Source organism: Microcaecilia unicolor, chromosome 8, assembly GCF_901765095.1.
Source record: "Microcaecilia unicolor chromosome 8, aMicUni1.1, whole genome shotgun sequence".
Classification (NCBI taxonomy): Eukaryota; Metazoa; Chordata; class Amphibia; order Gymnophiona; family Siphonopidae; genus Microcaecilia; species Microcaecilia unicolor.
This window is the reverse complement of record NC_044038.1, coordinates 226,436,952-226,455,830: the sequence shown is the minus strand read 5'-3', so window position 1 is coordinate 226,455,830 and position 18,879 is coordinate 226,436,952. Positions and strand designations below refer to the sequence as shown.

Sequence of the window (18,879 nt, the reverse complement as noted above, 5' to 3'; positions counted from 1 at the left end):
GTGAAGTGGATCCGAGTGGGTTTGTACTTCAGCTATGCATCACCACCAAGCTGGCCCTCCTCCCTCCTGCGCATACCCAAAAACTGAGCGTGTGGAGGGAGAGGAGTGAGCCGGTGCAGCAGCGGCCCATGGAGAGTGCCGCCGACGGCAGGGAATACGAGAGCTTTCTGGGCCGCCGGAGCAGGACCTGTTCAGCTGGCGGGGCTTGGGGATCTCTCACAGCCTTCACAAGGGTGCCACACTTTGGCTATATCATATGTCTGTGTTTACTTCTTCCGTACGCGTTCAGTTTAATCGTCGCACTAAAACACATACAAGCCATCTTTCAGTTTAAAGCACTTACCTTTTAATGATAGTTCAACACTATAAAACAACACCACTACGGGCAAAAAGGAAGAAACTTTACAAACCAATTTAGAAATTATTCCAGAGATGACAGTGGGGATTCCCCTCCCCCGTTTGCTTTATTTAGGAAAGCTTAAGGTGCCCGACAACAGCAACAGGCCAACTAGATCAGGTGAACATTGTTTCAGTCAGTAGAGCAAACGCTGCCAAGCCGTTAAAAGCAGGTCAGAACAAAATGAGGGCAGAGGGTATCTGTCGAGCCCGGTGGATCTTTTTGTCTTTGGGTTCTGATTTGTGGAGGAAAGTGATTGGCTGAGTTTGGTGCAAGATGTGGGATGGCTTGAAATTCACGTGAAAGCTGTGGTGGAATGTCTGGTCGTTTACTGCACACCTTCCATCATCTTCAAGAACTCTGCATGGAACAAGACCGACAAGGGGCAAAGTCAGTGAGCAGCGAGTATCCGAGCAGCCATTTACACTTTCTGATAAGTGTTTAGTCTGTTTCAGACTTTTTTTTTATTAATAAACATTTTTAATGCACATTAGAGTTTTTTGGTACATGAAAAATCAACCCAGTGTGCATTCACTTGACTTTTTTTCATGCACTGATTTTTTAAAGACATGCTAAATGAACCAACTGCATGCAAACCAATGCACATCTCTGTTGTCGGACTGTCTATTGGATCAGAGCTCAGCACTGGCAAAGTCTCCAGCTACCTTACTGGAAAGTATCCAGCTTATTTTCGAAAGAGATCGCCGGCCATCTTCCGACACAAATTGGGAGATGGCCGGTGATTTCCTGAACCCGGCCAAATCGGTATAATCGAAAGCCGATTTTGGCTGGCGCCAATTGCTTTCCGTCGAGGAGCCGGCCAAACTTCAAGGGGGTGTGTCGGTAGGGTAGCAAAGGTGGGACGGGGGCATGGTACGAGATGGCTGGCTTCGCCCGATAATGGAAAAAGGAAAGCCAGCCTTGACAAGCATTTCGCCGGCTTCACTTGGTCCCTTTTTTTTCAGGACCAAGCTTCAAAAAGGTGCCCCAACTGACCACCGGAGGGAATCGGGGATGACCTCCCCTTACTCCCCCAGTGGTCACCAACCACCTCTCACCCAAAAAAAAGAAAAAAAAGAAAACCATTTTTTTGCCAGCCTCTATGCCAGCCTGATATGTCATCCCCAGCTCCCTGCCAGCAGTATGCAGGTCCATGGAGCAGGTTTTTGTGGGTGCAGTGCACGTCAGGCAGGTGGACCCAGGCCCATCCCCCCGCTACCTGTTACACTTGTGGTGGTAAATGGGAGCCCTCCAAACCCCCCCAAACCCACTGTACCCACATGTAGGTGCCCCCCTTCACCCATAAGGGCTATGCTAATGGTGTAGAGTTGTGGGGAGTGGGTTGGGGGGGGCTCAGCACAAACGGTAAGGGAGGTATGCACCTGGGAGCAGTTTTTGAAGTCCGCTGCAGATCCCCCTAGGGTGCCTGGTTGGTGTCCTGGCATGTCAGGGGGACCAGTGCACTACAAATGCTGGCCCCTCCCACGACCAAATGCCTTGGATTTGGCCAGGTTTGAGATGGTCGGCATCGGTTTCCATTGTCGGCGAAAACCGATGCCGGCCATCTCAAACCCGGCCATCTCTGACATTTGGCCGGCCTGAACCGTATTATCGAAACGAAAGATGGCCGGCCATCTTTTTCGATAATACGGTTCAGGACTGCTGTTCCATTATGCCCCTCTATATGAATCCTGAGAGTAGTGCACTGCCGTGAAGCTTTTGTGGCACTCAGAGCATGAGAATGTCTGAATCTTCAGACTAGTTTCAGATGCATGGAAGTCTTCATATTGTTATGTTACATAGATTATAGGGCTGATTTTCAAAGCACATAGACTTACAAAGCTTAATGTATAGTAACCTGTATAACTTTGTAAGTCTATGTGCTTTGAAAATGAGCCTGTACATTATTCACGACCCTAAGTCTTTTTGGGATGAGGGACTATATTAAGTGGTGTTAATAAATAAATAAAATTAAGTCTCAGACCTCTGAATGGAGGTTCAAGACCCTTCCAGTTTAGTGTTACATTCTGATTGTGCAACTGAGCATCACTGACGCCACCCACCGGCCAACGGTTACAAGAATGCCATTAGCCACAGCCTCACCATCAAAGTCAATTTTGCCGTCATTGTTTTTGTCTCCATCTCTCATGAGTTCCTCAACCTCCTCATCTGTGATTCGCTCTCCGGAGGAACGCAGGATCTCGGCCAACTCCTCACTGTCGATGTAACCATCAGAATTCCTGGAACACGGAGAAGAAGCACCGTTAGGACCACAAGGAGGAACAGGAAGAGTGCAAGAGGCGGAGGTAAAGGACGGCGGTGAGGAACACACCCAGGATAGACACAGATAAGGAAACTGATGAGACATGCGTGTGATGTCTGCTGCCAAATGGGTTCAGATCTGCAGCAGTGATAGGAAGAGGGAGTTCAAAGGGCATTATTATTTATTTATTAGGATTTATTTACCGCCTTTTTGAAGGAATTCACTCAAGGCGGTGTACAGTAAGAATAAATCAAACATGAGCAATAGGCAATTACAGCAGTAAAAATATTCAAATAACAATACAAAGTACGGCATAGTATATTACCTCAAACTACTCAAAAATGGGATCAAACTGGTACCATCACCATTAAACTTTCTCAAAAACCAGTTTGTATTTGGACCATTTCCCTCACAGATACATAATAGACTTTTTACAAACACCAGGACCTCAAAGCTTCCTAGTGAGACTGTTCATTCCTGAATAATTCCTCCCTTTTAATTATGTCCCCACTGTATCAGGAACAAAGTTATATCATTATAACTACATATATTATACTACAATATCAACACAATACTTAATAGAACATTTTAATTGACAGTAAAGGGTATAATAATCAAAGATGGAGTATATAGATAGGTAAGAGAGTAAGAGGAGTTGGAAAGTAAGGTGACTAATTTAAAGAAAGCTGCACATGAGGTCAGAGAGATGGATAAATATTATCTCAGCTAGGATAGGAGTGGATAAACATTATGGGATCCAGCCTTCAGACTGACTGACATAGGCTTGGCTCAGCAGCATGGATGTGAACACAAAGAAACACAACGCGACTAAAGGTATAGACATTGTGGAACATCAGGCATATTTTTAGTGGCATATAAATGGCTTTGAAAACTATCCTCCCTATCAGATTTGAGGTAGCAAAGATCTGGGACCAGATGGTAATTTTTTTTTGTTACATTTGTACCCTGCACTTTCCCACTCAAGGCAGGCTCAATGTGGGTTACATGGGGCAATGGAGGGTTAAGTGACTTGCCCAGAGTCACAAGGAGCTGCCTGTGCCTGAAGTGGGAATTGAACTCAGTTCCTCAGGACCAAAGTCCACCACCCTAATCACTAGGCCACTCCTCCACTGTTGCTACTATTGGAGATTCTACATGGAATGTTGCTATTCCACTAGCCAACATTCCATGTAGAAGTCGGCCCTTGCAGATCACCAATGTGGCCGCACAGGCTTCTGCGAGTCTGATGTCAGACTCACAGAAACAGAAGCCTGCGCAGCCTTCTACATGGAATAGCAACATTCCATGTAGAATCTCCAATAGTATCTATTTTATTTTTGTTACATTTGTACCCCGCACTTTCCCACTCATGGCAGGCTCAATGCGGCTTACATGGGGCAATAGAGGGTTAAGTGACTTGTCCAGAGTCACAAGGAGCTGCCTGTGCCGGGAATCAAACTCAGTTCCTCAGGACCAAAGTCCACCACCCTAACCACTAGGCCACTCCGTTGGTAGTCTTACTTGATATTTAAGCTGTGCTATATGTATTTCTATATAACAGTATTTAAGTTTTGGGGTTCTGTATTATGTGCTTCTCTTTGAGATAAAAAAAAAATCTTTTTGAGAAAGTGTAATAGAAAAGCATATAAATAAATAAATAATATTTTTAAAAATTAGTTGGTAGTCAAAATAATCCATAACTTCCAAATGAAATTAAAATTGCTGCAGTTGCTCCTTAATATACTCAGCAGTGCTTCTGTGATTCAGTGAAATTCAAGAATGGTTCTTGCTCTCAGAAGCAAAATAATTCTGTAATTTGTGCCTGAAATGTCAGAAAATGCAACACATATGTGCAACACAGCTGTTTTTCCATGGACAAGATGGATTCTTCCCTCCTTTGTAAACAGAAATGGGGCTTCATCTACTTAAAATGATGATGGTTACAAATAAGTCATTTAAATTAAAATTGCAACTATATTTAAAGGCTAGATTCGGCAAAGATTTTCTCTCTTTCTTTGCTCATATTAGAGAGCTGCATTGAAACGAGGTTAGCGGGAATCCCACGGTTACCGCAGGGATTCCCTCCAGGTCCATGGGGATGGACCCAGGTTCTGCGGCATGGACGTGCAAACAAGCCTCCCCTCCCCACAAGCCTCATGGTGTCCTCCCCGAATGTACCTCGATGCACCCTGGTGATCCAGTGGCCTCTTTGGGGCAGGAAAAAATGCCAATCTTTCCTGCCCGCTGCTGCTTCCTCAAAATGGCTGCTGAGACTTCAAGCGGTGGCCTCGAGCATGGGCGAATTAAAAGTATGGGGGGAGGTGATGGCTCTGTGCTAGAGGCAGCTACAGCCACACATAGGTCTGAGCAGAAATGTGCTGGAATGTGATTCTGTGTATAAATGCCAGCATCATAACAGCATTCCAGCACATTCACGGACGGACGTGTGCTAATATGTTTTTCTGCTCAGACTTGCACACAGCACTAGCTGCAGAACATTGCACACACACATCTGATGTGCTGTCTCTGAAAAGTGCATGTGTAATTGCGCTAGTCCTATTTGCATATAATTGTTTACTGCATTTGTGAGCAAAGATTGTATGTTAAGCTTACATTAGAAGTTATGCACTAAGCCATCAATGCACAGCCATAGATGCCGACTCCATGGGTGCTGTGGGTGCTCGATCACCCCCAATACTTTACACATCGGAAGTTCCCTTCCAGCCCAGCCAGAATTTTAAAAGTCCCTCCCTTCCTCCGAGTTCGAGGACCGTCCCTCCCTCCCTCCCTCCCTCCGAGTTTCAGGGCCTGCCCTCCCTCCGTCTGTCCAAATTTTAAAAGCCCTCTTCTTACCTCGTCAGTGAAAAGCGTGCCCTGCAGGCTCGGCGCTTCAGCCTTCCCTTCTGTCTCTCGGCTCTGGTCCCACCCTTGCGGAAACAGGAAATGAGGGCGGAACCAGAGCCGAGAGACAGGAGGGAAGGCTGAAGCGCCGAGCCTGCACTGCATGCTTTTCACTGACGAGGTAAGAAGAGGGCTTTTAAAATTTGGACCGACGGACGGAGGGGGGCCTTGGAACTCGAAGGGAGGGAGGGAAAGGAGAGAGAGGGAGGGAGGGGGGCCTTGGAACTCGAAGGGAGGGAGGCCTTGAAACTCGAAGGGAGGGAGGGAGGGAGACCTGGAACTCGAAGGAAGGGAGGGAAATGAGAGAGGGGAGGGAGGAGGGGTCCCTGGAACTGGGAGGGAGGGCAGGCCTGGAACTCTGAGGGAGGGAGAGGGGGGCAGAGGGGGGAGGAGAGGGGGTGGGGGTGGGGAATGCACCACCTGTAAAAAAAAATTTCAGCACCCCCAATCATTTTGAAAAGTGGCTCCTATGTGCACAGCTCTAATGCAAGTTTCCTGCATCAGCCCCTTAAACGATATTTCTTGAATTTGGCTGAAGTTCTGCCTCAGCTGTCTTTTGTTCGTGGATTCTTGGAAGCAGATGGTCTTTCATGTGGGCAGAGGCTGCACAAAGGATCCTTTGATTCTATTCCTCTCTCTAGCCGGAGGTGAGAAGTTAATTCAATTGCCCGGGATTCGTTGGTCTCCTAACAGGAGAATGAAGTAAGGCTGGGTGTGAAGGGGTTAAATGATCCGGACTCACTTGTCAAAGATGCGGAAGCATTCAGCCAGCTCATCTTCAGTTTTGCCTTGAGCATCCTCTTTCATCTGGCGCACCATCATGACCAAGAACTCTTCAAAGTCGATAGTACCGCTGCCTGGAAGAGGAATTCAAGCACAGGTCAACTCTTTTGAAGCCTATAGATAGCAAACTCCTGCCACTAGGTGGATTAGGCATTCACCCAGGGAAGCAGAGTTTAGGGAGGTGGTGGCACAGCTATGGCACGTGCAAGAACTGTTATCCTAACAGATCTGCAGCTACTGTCCAACCACACACCTCCTTCTACAGTGGCCCCAAGAAAAGTGAGTGCTATACAGGCCCACACTGAAGTGCTGCCGTGTTCCACCCCTCTCCAAGGCAGACTTCCTGTCAGAGGAGGGTGGGACACATCAATGCTTCACTGCAGGTCTGTGCTTAAACAGCTGGCACAGTGCTCTTTCCTCTTTAACTCAGGGTCATTGTGGGAAGAGCTAGGGGGATCCGTAGTGGCCCAGAAACAGGACACTGAATAGGGGTAAGGAAGGGGAGATGAGATATTGAGCAACTGGTTGGTTGGTAGATACTAGGGGAAGGGTAGATGCTGGCAAGCTGAGGGACATAGGGAAGGGAAGGGGCAATGCTGGTCACGGGGAGGGGTAGTAGAGAGAGGAAGGGGAGATTCTGGCAACCTTGGGGGTCATGGGGATGGGAAGGGGAGATGCTGAATTACATGGGGAGAGGAGAGCTTTGAGCCCCCCCCCCCCCCCCGGAGGGATGCACATGCGAAGGGCCGCCTAGAGCATCCAATACCCTTGTGCTGGCCCTGAACTCAGCTACGAAGAAATCCATGTATAAGCCCCATCTAAGAAGAAGAAAACTCACCATCTTCATCTACTTCCTCAATGATGGCATTCAACTCATCCTTGGTTGGGTTTTGGCCCAGGATTTTCATGACTGTCCCCAACTCCTTTGTGCTGATGTCACCTCCACCATCAGTGTCAAACATGTCAAAGGCAGCCTTGAACTCTGCAAGAAAAGATTCAGGCATAAACTTCAGCTTCACGCAAGTTTTAGTGAACGAGGAGAGAATATTTTTTTCTTTTTGATACAAACGATTCAAAACCAGCAAAGAGGCTGGTAGAAGTGCAACATGCAAAAGACATGATGTCTGATGAATTTTACAATATTTAAACTCTGTCTCTTCTGTAATAGCAAAGGGGGGCCTCAGTCACCTGTTGGCAGTGGTGGCCTGGAACACTATTTGCTATTGAAAACACATCTAGTCCGCAATAATCAAATTATGAGCTGAGATCTGCCATACGTGCAAATATGGAATTTGTACACTGTTTTCGGTGGGGTGAAGTCATGATGGAGGTAGGCTCAATGTTTTACGTTCTGTACAACCTTCACTCAGATCTGCAAAGACTTCAAAACTTTAAAAAGGCTAGATGGGAGTCCACCAGAAACCTCAGCTTTCTTTTTCCTAGCCCCTTCACTCTGGAACTGCCTTCCAAAAACCTATTAGAATAGAAGAGTCCTATATTCATTTCTGTAAGTTTCTGAAAACATATTTGTTTCAAAACACGTTTGATAATAATCTGGGATGAAAGGGGAAAAAACAGACAGAATGAATATGTATTAACTAGTAATATGTTTAATTATATTTTTGGTATGGATGGTTATCTGTTGCCTACATACTTTTTAATATGGATGTTAGTGTTTTGCAGTGCTTTTCTATCAAATTAATGGATTTCTTAAACGTTAGTTATTATGATGTAAACCGTTCTGTTTTGCGAACGCAATAAGAAACGGTATATTAAAGAAAATGAACGATAAACGATAATGAAAAACATTGTAAAAGGTAAATGAGGCGCACACCTCGGTCTTCCACTGAAATATGATAGCCTCGTCAAGATGGGAGTTTTATGAGAGGAAAAATCAAAAGGGTTCCAATGACAGCAATTGACTCTTCCCCTTAACCATCAGTTTTAAAAGTCTAGAAGGCAGTAGTCAGCAGGACACAAGGATATAAGTTACCCATGTATCTTTACAAGTATATTCAGCGGGGATATTCATATAGACCTGACCCACTGTATATGCTGTGCTAACTTTATAGAGATTTGAAGAAGAAAAAAAATGCCAAGGGACATACAGCACTTTACCCTTCTTACAACGCAAAGAAATAAAGATGCGAAAATAAAAATATAACTTACAAATAACCAAAAGAAATATAACCTACAAATTAACGAAGAGTCTGTTCAAAACACAACTGAGAGTATATTTCGCCTTCATGCCCAAGAGACTAACATCAAACATGACATACCACAAGGCATAGGACCTCTTGTCCCTGCCGTCACTACAGAATTCTTATCGTGTGTCAAAGCTCCTAGGGCAACCCCCAAAAATACTTTAATCAAAAAACGTTTTCGTTACCATACAAAAATCTGTTATTAAATATTTATCATTTATATTCTCTACATATAAAAAAAAAAACATTTTTAAACCACAACAGGACCACCCATCTGCAAAATGCAGCCATCGGTGCTGTGGACCGTTCCACACCTGACACTCACAAAGATGAAACCAGGAGCGTTTGGGCAATCAGCCAGCGTCTGGGGTATTTCAAATGGGTCAAACACATAAATAATTTCAAAAGGCTCAAGGCCTAACTCCAAAATCAACATATCTATTCAGTTAGGCTTGCTATTTCTGGGGTCCTTTAACAAAGGTGCGCTGAAAAATGGCTTGCGGTAGTGTAGGCGCAGGTTTTGGGCGTGTGCCGATCCATTTTTCAGCACGCCTGTAAAAAAAGGCCTTTTTAAAATTTTTGCCGAAAATGGACATGCGGCAAAATGAAAATTGCTATGTGTCAATCTAAGTTTGTACCTGAGGCAATGGAGGGTTAAGTGACTTGCCCAAGATCACAAGGAGCAGCAGTGGGATTTGAACTGGCCACCTCTTGATTGCAAGCCTGGTGCTCTAACCACTAGGCCACTCCTCCACTATAGCAGCATTCCATGTAGAATCTCAGATAATATCAACAGAATCTCAAATAATTTATTTGGATTTTGCTCACACCTTATTCAGTAGTAGCTCAAGGTGAGTTACATTCAAGTACAGTGGATATTTCTCTATCCCAGGAAGGCTCACAATCTAAGTTTGCACCTGAGGCAATGGAGGGTTAAGTGACTTGCCCAAGATCACAAGAAGCAGCAGTGGGATTTGAACTGGCTATCTCTGGATTGCAAGACCAGTGCTCTAACCACTAGGCCACTCCTCCATTATAGCAACATTCCATGTAGAATGTCAGATAATATCAACATTCCATATAGAATCTCAAATAGTAGCAACATTCCATGTAAAATCTCAGATAGTAGCAACAGAATCTCAAATAATTTATTTGGATTTTGCTCACACCTTTTTCAGTAGTAGCTCAAGGTGAGTTACATTCAGGTACTCTGGATATTTCTCTGTTCCAGGAGGGCTCACAATCTAAGTTTGTACCTGAGGCAATGGAGGGTTAAGTGACTTGCCCAAGATCACAAAGAGCAGCAGTTGGATTTGAACTGGCCACCTCTGGATTGCAACACCTGTGCTCTAACCACTAGGCCACTCCTGTCCAAGGTCCACGCCTTTAAAAAAAGAAAGACCTACCTTTTACCCGCTACGGTATAAGGGGGCCTCAGCGCGCGTCAAAAACACGCCCCCTTTTGCTGCAGCTTGGTCAAAGGAGCCCCAAGTGTTTCCACCTAATTGTAGGCTCAATGTGGCTTACATAATAACCGTGATGGCAATCACCAGTTCCGGTAAATAAATAAATTAGCACCAATTTTTGAGCAACATTGACTGAATCCAATCCTAAATGTCTATAAACTTGCCATGCCCTTGTCCCACCTAAAACACGCCCAGACTGCACTCCCTCGCCATTCCCACACGCTTGGGTTTGAGACGTGCATATCCCGGCTTTACAAAATGCAACATACATGTTTAAATGCTGGTTTATTCTCATCTTAAATGCAAGTAGGGCTTGTAAAATGAGGACCGTAGTGTGCAGGTTCAAGGTAGGTGTGCATGTGGGCGGAGCATGTGAGGGGAATGGGTGGGGCTCCCGGTTACAGAATACTGTGAGTTACAGGTGCCCTTGCTGCATTCAGGCCTGGGTCTATGGGTGGTGCTGATACTGGATTATGCCAATATTCTAGTTGCCCAATGGTGTACCTAGGACGGGATGGTGGGTGCAGGCAGCAAGGGGGTGCACTGAGCACAGTGGCATCCCAACCATTAGGCCGCCTGAGGCATGGGCCTCGGGTGGCACTCTTTGGGGAGTCATTCCCCGACATTTACCTTCATGTTCCAAAAGCCGGCAGCAGCAACAATTCCAATATGCTGCCCTGCCGCCATCATCCGCCTTTCTGATGTAACTTCCTGTTTCGTCAGAGCCAGCCGCAGTAGAGAAGAAGCCAGTGCCGGCAGCAGGGTAGTGTATTCGAATCGCTTTTGGAGCATGAAGAAAGAAGGTAAATTTGGAGCGGGAGGGGGCAATGGCATCTCGTCCCAAGGGGGGGTGGCGGCAGCATGTTGCCTTGGGCCGCCCCTAACTGAGCAGTTGCGCAGCTGTCTGCTCTGCCTGTCTCCTTCCCCCTGTGACATCAACTTCCTGTTCCAGGGCAGAGCCGACAGCTGCACGACTGCTTACTGCACCCCCTTGTTTGGAGGAAGGAGGGTGGGGGGTGACGTGCCTGGAGGAGGGGGATGCTCCGCCTCGTGTGGCAACCAAGCCACTGTGGGTGCCCAGATGCCATTACAAAATTGGCTGTTACCATGCTGCATCAGTGTGCCTACAATGAGGTGCCCACCATCCAGACTTACGGAGCCTAAATGTATGCATTCAGAGGGGCAGAAATTTTAAAGCAAATACCTTATCTATGTCCTTTGGAAAATTGGCCCCATTTATCATAAATCTTATATGGAGGATAAAGGCAAAATCTAATCTGTTCAGTTTATAAGGCAGTCTGTAACTGTCTCTCTTTCCCAGAAGGCTATCAGGGGCATTTTCGAAAGAGAAGGGCGCCCATCTTCCGACACAAATCGGGAGATGGACGTCCTTCTCTCAGGGTCGCCCAAATCGGCATAATCGAAAGCCGATTTTGGGCGTCCTCAACTGCAGTCCATCGCGGGGATGACCAAAGTTCACGGGGGCATGTCGGAGGCATAGCGAAGGCGGGACTGGGGCGTGCTTAAGAGATGGGTGTCCTCAGCCGATAATGGAAAAAAGAAGGGCATCCCTGACGAGCATTTGGTCAACTTGGTCCATTTTCTTTCACGACCAAGCCTCAAAAAGGTGCCCAAACTGACCAGATGACCACCAGAGGGAATCGGGAATGACCTCCCCTTACTCCCCCAGTGGTCACCAACCCCCTCCCACCCTAAAAAAAAATTTTAATTTTTTTTTGCCAGCCTCTATGCCAGCCTCAAATGTCATACTCAGCTCCATGACAGCAGTATGCAGGTCCCTGGAGCAGTTTTAGTGGGTGCAGTGCACTACAGGCAGGCGGACCCAGGCCCACCCCCACCCACCTGTTACCCTTGTGGTGGTAAATGTGAGCCCTTCAAAACCCACCAGAAACCCACTGTACCCATATGTAGGTGCCCCCTTCACCCTTGGGGCTATGGTAGTGGTGTACAGTTGTGGGGAGTGGGTTTTGGGGGGCTCAGCACACAAGGTAAGGGAGGTATGCACCTGGGAGCAATTTGTGAAGTCCACTGCAGTGCCCCCTAGGGTGCCCGGTTGGTGTCCTGGCATGTGAGGGGGACCAGTGCACTACGAATGCTGGCTCCTCCCATGACCAAATGCCTTGGATTTGGTCATTTTTGAGATGGGCGTCCTCGGTTTCCATTATCACCGAAAACGGGGACGACCATCTCTAAGGTCGACCTAAATGTTGAGATTTGAGCATCCCCGACTGTATTATCGAAATGAAAGATGGACACCCATCTTGTTTCAATAATAGCGGTTTCCCCACCCCTTTCCCGGGACGTCCTTAGAGATGGGCGCCCTTAGAGATGGTCGTCCTCATTCGATTATGCCCCTCCTCGACAGTCTTCTCTTTGGCCATAGCCTGGTGTTACAGACTCAGGGGGGACTTCAGTGAGCAGTGTTCTGACCTTAAGGCACATTAAGGGTATTAGTGCATTCTAAACACTAAAAGCCCATAGGTATAGAATGGGATTTTAGCATTTAGCGCCCACTAATTCCATTAAGGTGCGTTAAGTTAAGTCCATAACCTGCTTGAACCAGTTCCCCCCCTCAGTGCTGGATTCTTTGAAAGCTGTAATACCTGTTATTGAACCGACCTCAGAAAGATTCAGAAAGGACTCCGTAGATTGACAAACAGAAGGAGAAACCTGTATGGCTTTGTATAGAGGCTTACTAGGTCAGTCGACTCGTAGGTGACCTTTCTTCACCTTTCTCCCTTTCAAATTTGTCATTCATCCAATAAGCAATATACTGATCCTCAAAAAAAAACAACCTAGTACAGGGCTTTTTAAAACTGTCCTACACCCATACAGCCAGTCCAATTTCCAGGACAGCCACTGTAAAACGGCACAAGATAAATGTACACATGCTGGGATTTCCATGCATGCAAATTAACACTACAAAACTGCAGATTAAGGTGTTAATTAAAGCTATAAAAGAAAATATATTCTATTCAAAAATAGATATGAAATATTATACGTGTGCTCAGAACCCAATCGAGGGAACACCCTCCAATCCCATCGTTGCACACAGGGTGGAATGTAAGCAGTCTAATTCAAGCCTCCAGCTCCCAATGAGGGATATGGGACTTGATATACCACCTTTCTGAGGTTTTTGCAACTACATTCCAAGTGGTTTACATATACTCAGGTACTTATTTTGTACCAGGGGTAATGGAGGGTTAAGTAACTTGCCCAGAGTCACAAGGAGCTGCAGTGGGAATCAAACTCAGCTCCCCAGGATCAAAGTCCACTGCACTAACCACTAGGCTACTCCACTAACAACATTCCATGTAGAAGCCTGCCCTTGCAGATCAGCAATGCGGCCGCGCAGGCTTCTGTTTCTGTGAGTCTGACGTCCTGCACATATGTGCAGGACGTCAGACTCACAGAAACAGAAGCCTACAAGGCCGCGTTGCTGATCTGCAAGGGCAGGCTTCTACATGGAATGTTGCTAGTGGAATAGCAATATTCCATGTAGAATCTCAAATAGTAGCAACAGAATCTCAACAGTAGCAACATTCCATCTAGAATCTCAAGTAGGGAAAGGGAAGTGGGACTTGATATACCGCCTTTCTGAGATTTTTGCAACTACATTCCAAGTGGTTTACATATACTCAGGTACTTATTTTGTACCAGGGGTAATGGAGGGTTAAGTAACTTGCCCAGAGTCACAAGGAGCTGCAGTGGGAATCAAACTCAGCTCCCCAGGATCAAAGTCCACTGCACTAACCACTAGGCTACTCCACTAACAACATTCCATGTAGAAGCCTGCCCTTGCAGATCAGCAATGCGGCCGCACAGGCTTCTGTTTCTGTGAGTCTGACGTCCTGCACATATGTGCAGGACGTCAGACTCACAGAAACAGAAGCCTACAAGGCCGCGTTGCTGATCTGCAAGGGCAGGCTTCTACATGGAATGTTGCTAGTGGAATAGCAATATTCCATGTAGAATCTCAAATAGTAGCAACAGAATCTCAACAGTAGCAACATTCCATCTAGAATCTCAAGTAGGGAAAGGGAAGTGGGACTTGATATACCACCTTTCTGAGATTTTTGCAACTACATTCAAAGCGGTTTACATATGCTCAGGTACTTATTTTGTACCAGGGGCAATGGAGGGTTAAGTGACTTGCCCACAGTCACAAGGAGCTGCAGTGGGAATCAAACTCAGTTCCCCAGGATCAAAGTCCACTGCACTAACCATTAGGCTACTCCTCCATATCTATTTTTGAATAAAATATACTTTCTTTTATGTTTTTAATTAACACCTTAATTTGCAGTTTTTTTTAGTGTTATAAGTAACAGGGTTGGGCGTGTGAAAATGTTTAAGCCCCATTTTAATCTTTTGTATAGATAATCATCATAGACAGCTTGAAACCCTGACTGGCCATGGGGTCCCCAGGACAGGTCTGAGAAACCCCGACCTAGAAGATGGATCATTCAGTGAAAAGTCAGAGAGATGGTGAAAAAAGAAGAGACATAGTAGGTTTATTAAAGACCTGTGATGTTTAATTCACAGTATGATTTTTTTTAACCTTTTCTAATTCCAAAAATCAAAAGGCACATCAATTATTTCTGAATAATAGACTCCTTTCTAAAAGAATATTCATTAGGCATTCTTGAAGTGAGAATAGAGGACTCCCACTCTTACTGTTTCTGAGAATCCTGTAAAGAAAAATAGACTCACCAGCGATCATCTCCTCGCTGAGGAAGGACCGAGCGTCCTGTTGCTGGTCTGTAGGCTGCAAACGAAATGAAACAAACTCATTAACCAATGCAGAAAAACACAATGCAACGTTTAGAAAGAAGCCCATTGCGTCCAAAGCTGAAAAAACATAATTGCTTCTCTTCTGCCCTCTTCCCCTTTTCTCTTTCATTTCTCAGAAATGGAGGTTATCAATAGAAATCAAACAAAATAAAACATGGAAAAGAAAATAAGATGATACCTTTTTTTATTGTACATAACTTAATACATTTCTTGATTAGCTTTCGAAGGTTGCCCTTCTTCGTCAGATCGGAAATAAGCAAATGTTTTATTTTGTTTGATTTCTATTGATAACCTTAAGAGTGGACTAACATGGCTACCACACTCCTCTACTTCAGAAATGGAGAAAACTTGTTGAAAAGTTCTTTCAAGATGGGGCAGAGGACACAAAGAAAGGGGGAACAGTAACATTTAAGCCTTGCCCCTAGAGAAGTGCATCTCTTTCACATGGAAAAACGCCAGGGAACCCACACCAAGGAGTATCCTGAAAACCCTAAGATCAATGAACCCCAAGACTAGAAGCAACCCCCCTGCACACCAGGATACAAAAGTTCCTGAGGCTAGAATGCTCTGCAGGTGATGTCTTTCCATTTGCCCACAGGAAAATCCATATCCTAACACCAATAAAACTTAGCAGGTTACCTGTAGGATTATTGCATGCATCTGAAACACAGCCAGACCCCTTCGACCTTCTTTTGGGATTTTTTTGCCCTTGTTTTAAGAGTATTTTTACTACCAAAAATCAACCATGGATAGGACTCCATGACTCAAAATTCCCCTGCCACCAAAGGATTGTTACAGGGACTGGTAATAAAATGAAATCCATATAAACATTGTCAGCATTCTGAAAAACTGAAACCAACTAGCGATCTGTAAGCATTCCAGATGGAAGTTGCATGGATGTCTCCAACCAGCCTAGGTCTCCAGCACGTTCACTAACCTGACTCATGATGCTGGGCTTTCTGAGGCCGCCTACACCTCAGGGTGTCTTATGCTGTCTACACCAAAGCTCTGGGCTGCAGGTTGCTCTGCCTTCAAGATATCTGACGGTATTCTTAGCAGTTCCTCCAGGTTTCCTTATAGGGATAGGTGCGAGGGCATAGGATTGAGTTACTGCTTGAGTTCACAGACCCTCGTAGGGTCACTCGTGGACTGCTGGTAGTGGGGAAGGGGTTGTCTTATGATCCACAGCTAAATATACTCAACTGCGGACGCTGCAGCCTTGATGACAGCACAACACTCAGGTTACACCATCCAGGCCCCTTCTCCTGCTTCTCAAAGCTCATGCAGGTAAGGCAGATCTCCATAAACACCAAGGCCATGGTCAGAGCAACATGTTCAGATGAAAGCGTGACTGATAAGTCTACTCATATTAAGGAAGGTTACAGTGCTGGAAACCTGCCTTTTCTCTATTTATATTTATGATCTCACAGTACATTTTTCAGATGACTATCCAGTTCTAGCTGGAGTATATAGGCATATATTCTGTATGGCTCTATAATCCTCTCACTGATGGTCACTGCATGAACATTAACATACGAACAGCATGTGATGGTAGTTAAAGCTCATTTAGACTATCCAGTTTCCTTCCTTTTTACAGTGCTGTAGGCCCCACTGGATAAATTAATTTGCAGTTAATTTTACCATTAATCCAGACATTTAATATTATCAGAATTTCCTAATACCAAACCCTTCTAATGTATTTATTTATTTGTTACATTTGTACCCCACATTTTCCCACCTATTTGCAGGCTCAATGTGGCTTATACTGGGGTTAAATGGGCAGTATTCACAATGGAGAAGGGTAGTTAGTGGGGTTCCTCAGGGGTCCGTGCTAGGACCGCTGCTTTTTAATATATTTATAAATGATTTAGAGATGGGAGTAACTAGCGAAGTAATTAAAATTTGCTGATGACACAAAGTTATTCAAAGTCGTTAACTCGCGACAGGATTGTGAAAAATTACAAGAGGACCTTACGAGACTGGGAGACTGGGCGGCTAAATGGCAGATGTTTAATGTGAGCAAGTGCAAGGTGATGCATGTGGGAAAAAAGAACCCGAATTATAGCTACGTCATGCAAGGTTCCACGTTAGGAGTTACGGACCAAGAAAGGGATATGGGTGTCGTCGTCGATAACACACTGAAACCTTCTGCTCAGTGTGCTGCTGCGGCTAAGAAAGCGAATAGAATGTTGAGTATTATTAGGAAAGGTATGGAAAACAGGTGTGAGGATGTTATAATGCCATTGTATCGCTCCATGGTGCGACCACACCTTGAGTATTGTGTTCAATTCTGGTCGCCGCATCTCAAGAAAGATATAGTAGAATTGGAAAAAGTGCAGCGAAGGGCAACTAAAATGATAGCGGGGATGGGACGACTTCCCTATGAAGAAAGACTAAGGAGGCTAGGGCTATACAGCTTGGAGAAGAGACGGCTGAGGGGAGACATGATAGAGGTATATAAAATAATGAGTGGAGTGGAACAGGTGGATGTGAAGTGTCTGTTCACGCTTTCCAAAAATACTAGGACTAGGGGGCATGCGATGAAACTACAGTTTAGTAAATTTAAAACAAATCGGAGAAAATTTTTTTTCACCCAACGTGTAATTAAACTCTGGAATTCGTTGCCGGAGAAAGTGGTGAAGGCGGTTAGCTTAGCAGAGTTTAAAAAGGGGTTGGACGGTTTCCTAAAGGACAAGTCCATAAACCGCTACTAAACGGACTTGGAAAAATCCAAAATTCCAGGAATAACATGTATAGAATGTTTGTACGTTTGGGAAGCTTGCCAGGTGCCCTTGGCCTGGATTGGCCGCTGTCGTGGACAGGATGCTGGGCTCGATGGACCCTTGGTCTTTTCCCAGTATGGCATTACTTATGTACATAGTGCCAGAGAGGCATTTGCAGGCTCCGGTGTGAACAAATACAGGGTGATGTTATGGTAGGATAGAGTTCATGTGGCTCAGCCACAATTAGGGGATCGTACAACGGAAGAGTTGAGTTATGTCCATTACGTTCTTTAGTTTTGTTGTGTTGCAGAGATCAGGCATTTAAGTTGGATCGGTGGGGTAACCTGCAGCAGATTCAACCGCAACGAAGTCAGTGTTCAAATCCCACTGCTGCTCCTTGTAATCTTGGGCAAGTCACTTAACCCTCCCTTGCCTCAGGTATGAAATTGGATTGAGAGCCCTCCAGGGAAATACCTACTGAACTTGAATATAACTCATCTTGAGCTACTAGCAAAAAAGCATGAGCTAAATCCAAAATTTGGGGTTTCTTTGCATGTCATTAAAAGAGTGCACCCTTTTTGACAGTGTGCACATTTGTGATCCCATGTGCATACATGCACTATTGGGAAAGAGTGCACACCCTTCAAAAGATTGCTTTCTCTTTGTAAATGGTGCACACTCTCCCAAAATAGTGAGCACTCTTTCTTGATAGTGTGCAGATATGTGAATTAATGTGTTAACATGCACTATCGGGAAAGAGTGCACACCCTTCAAAAGATTGCTTTCTCTTTGCAAATGGTGCACACTCTCCAAAAATAGTGAGCACTCTTTCCCGATAGTGTGCAAATACGTAAACTAATGTGTTAACATGCACTATCGGGAAAGAGTGCACACCCTTCAAAAGATTGCTTTCTCTTTGCAAATGGTGCACACTCTCCAAAAATAGTGAGCACTCTTTCCTAATAGTGTGCAGATATGTGAACTAATGTGTTAACATGCATATCGGGAAAAAGTGCACACCCATCAAAAGATTGCTTTCTCTTTGTAAATGGTACACACTCTCCAAAAATAGTGAGCACTCTTTCCCGCTAGTGTGCAGATATGTGAACTAATGTGTTAACATTCACTGGGAAAGAGTGCACACCCATCAAAAGATTGCTTCCTCTTTGTAAATGGTGCGTACTCTCCACAAATAATGAGCACCCTTGGGGAAAAGCACACACTCTTTTGAAAACATGCACATTCTGTCAGAAGCATGTATGCTCTTTCCAAACAGTATGCATTCTTAATGATATTGCACCCGTAATGAAAAAAAAAACAGAGCAAAAGA

At 45.1% G+C, this 18,879-nt stretch overlaps 1 protein-coding gene across 1 annotated transcript; it reads right to left on the bottom strand.

Annotated features, from left to right (window-relative positions):
- Positions 1–433: 433 nt before the first annotated feature.
- TNNC2 (troponin C2, fast skeletal type) lies at positions 434–15,955 on the bottom strand. The gene is made up of 6 exons (XM_030211649.1): positions 15,764–15,955; positions 14,746–14,800; positions 7,183–7,326; positions 6,304–6,418; positions 2,501–2,637; positions 434–757 (listed from the first exon to the last, which is right to left on the bottom strand). Exons 1-6 carry the CDS (start codon positions 15,770–15,772, stop codon positions 726–728), a joined length of 492 nt encoding a protein of 163 aa, XP_030067509.1. The 5' UTR covers positions 15,773–15,955; the 3' UTR covers positions 434–725.
- Positions 15,956–18,879: the final 2,924 nt, after the last annotated feature.

Bases quoted from the DNA above. Each gene is read 5' to 3' on its own strand.
- TNNC2 (XM_030211649.1), bottom strand. The intron at 2,638-6,303 runs GTGAGTCCGGAT...TCCGTGTTCCAG, and splicing joins TGCTTCCGCATCTTTGACAA to GAATTCTGATGGTTACATCG. The intron at 758-2,500 runs GTGAGGCTGTGG...TGTTCCATGCAG, and splicing joins CGGCAAAATTGACTTTGATG to AGTTCTTGAAGATGATGGAA.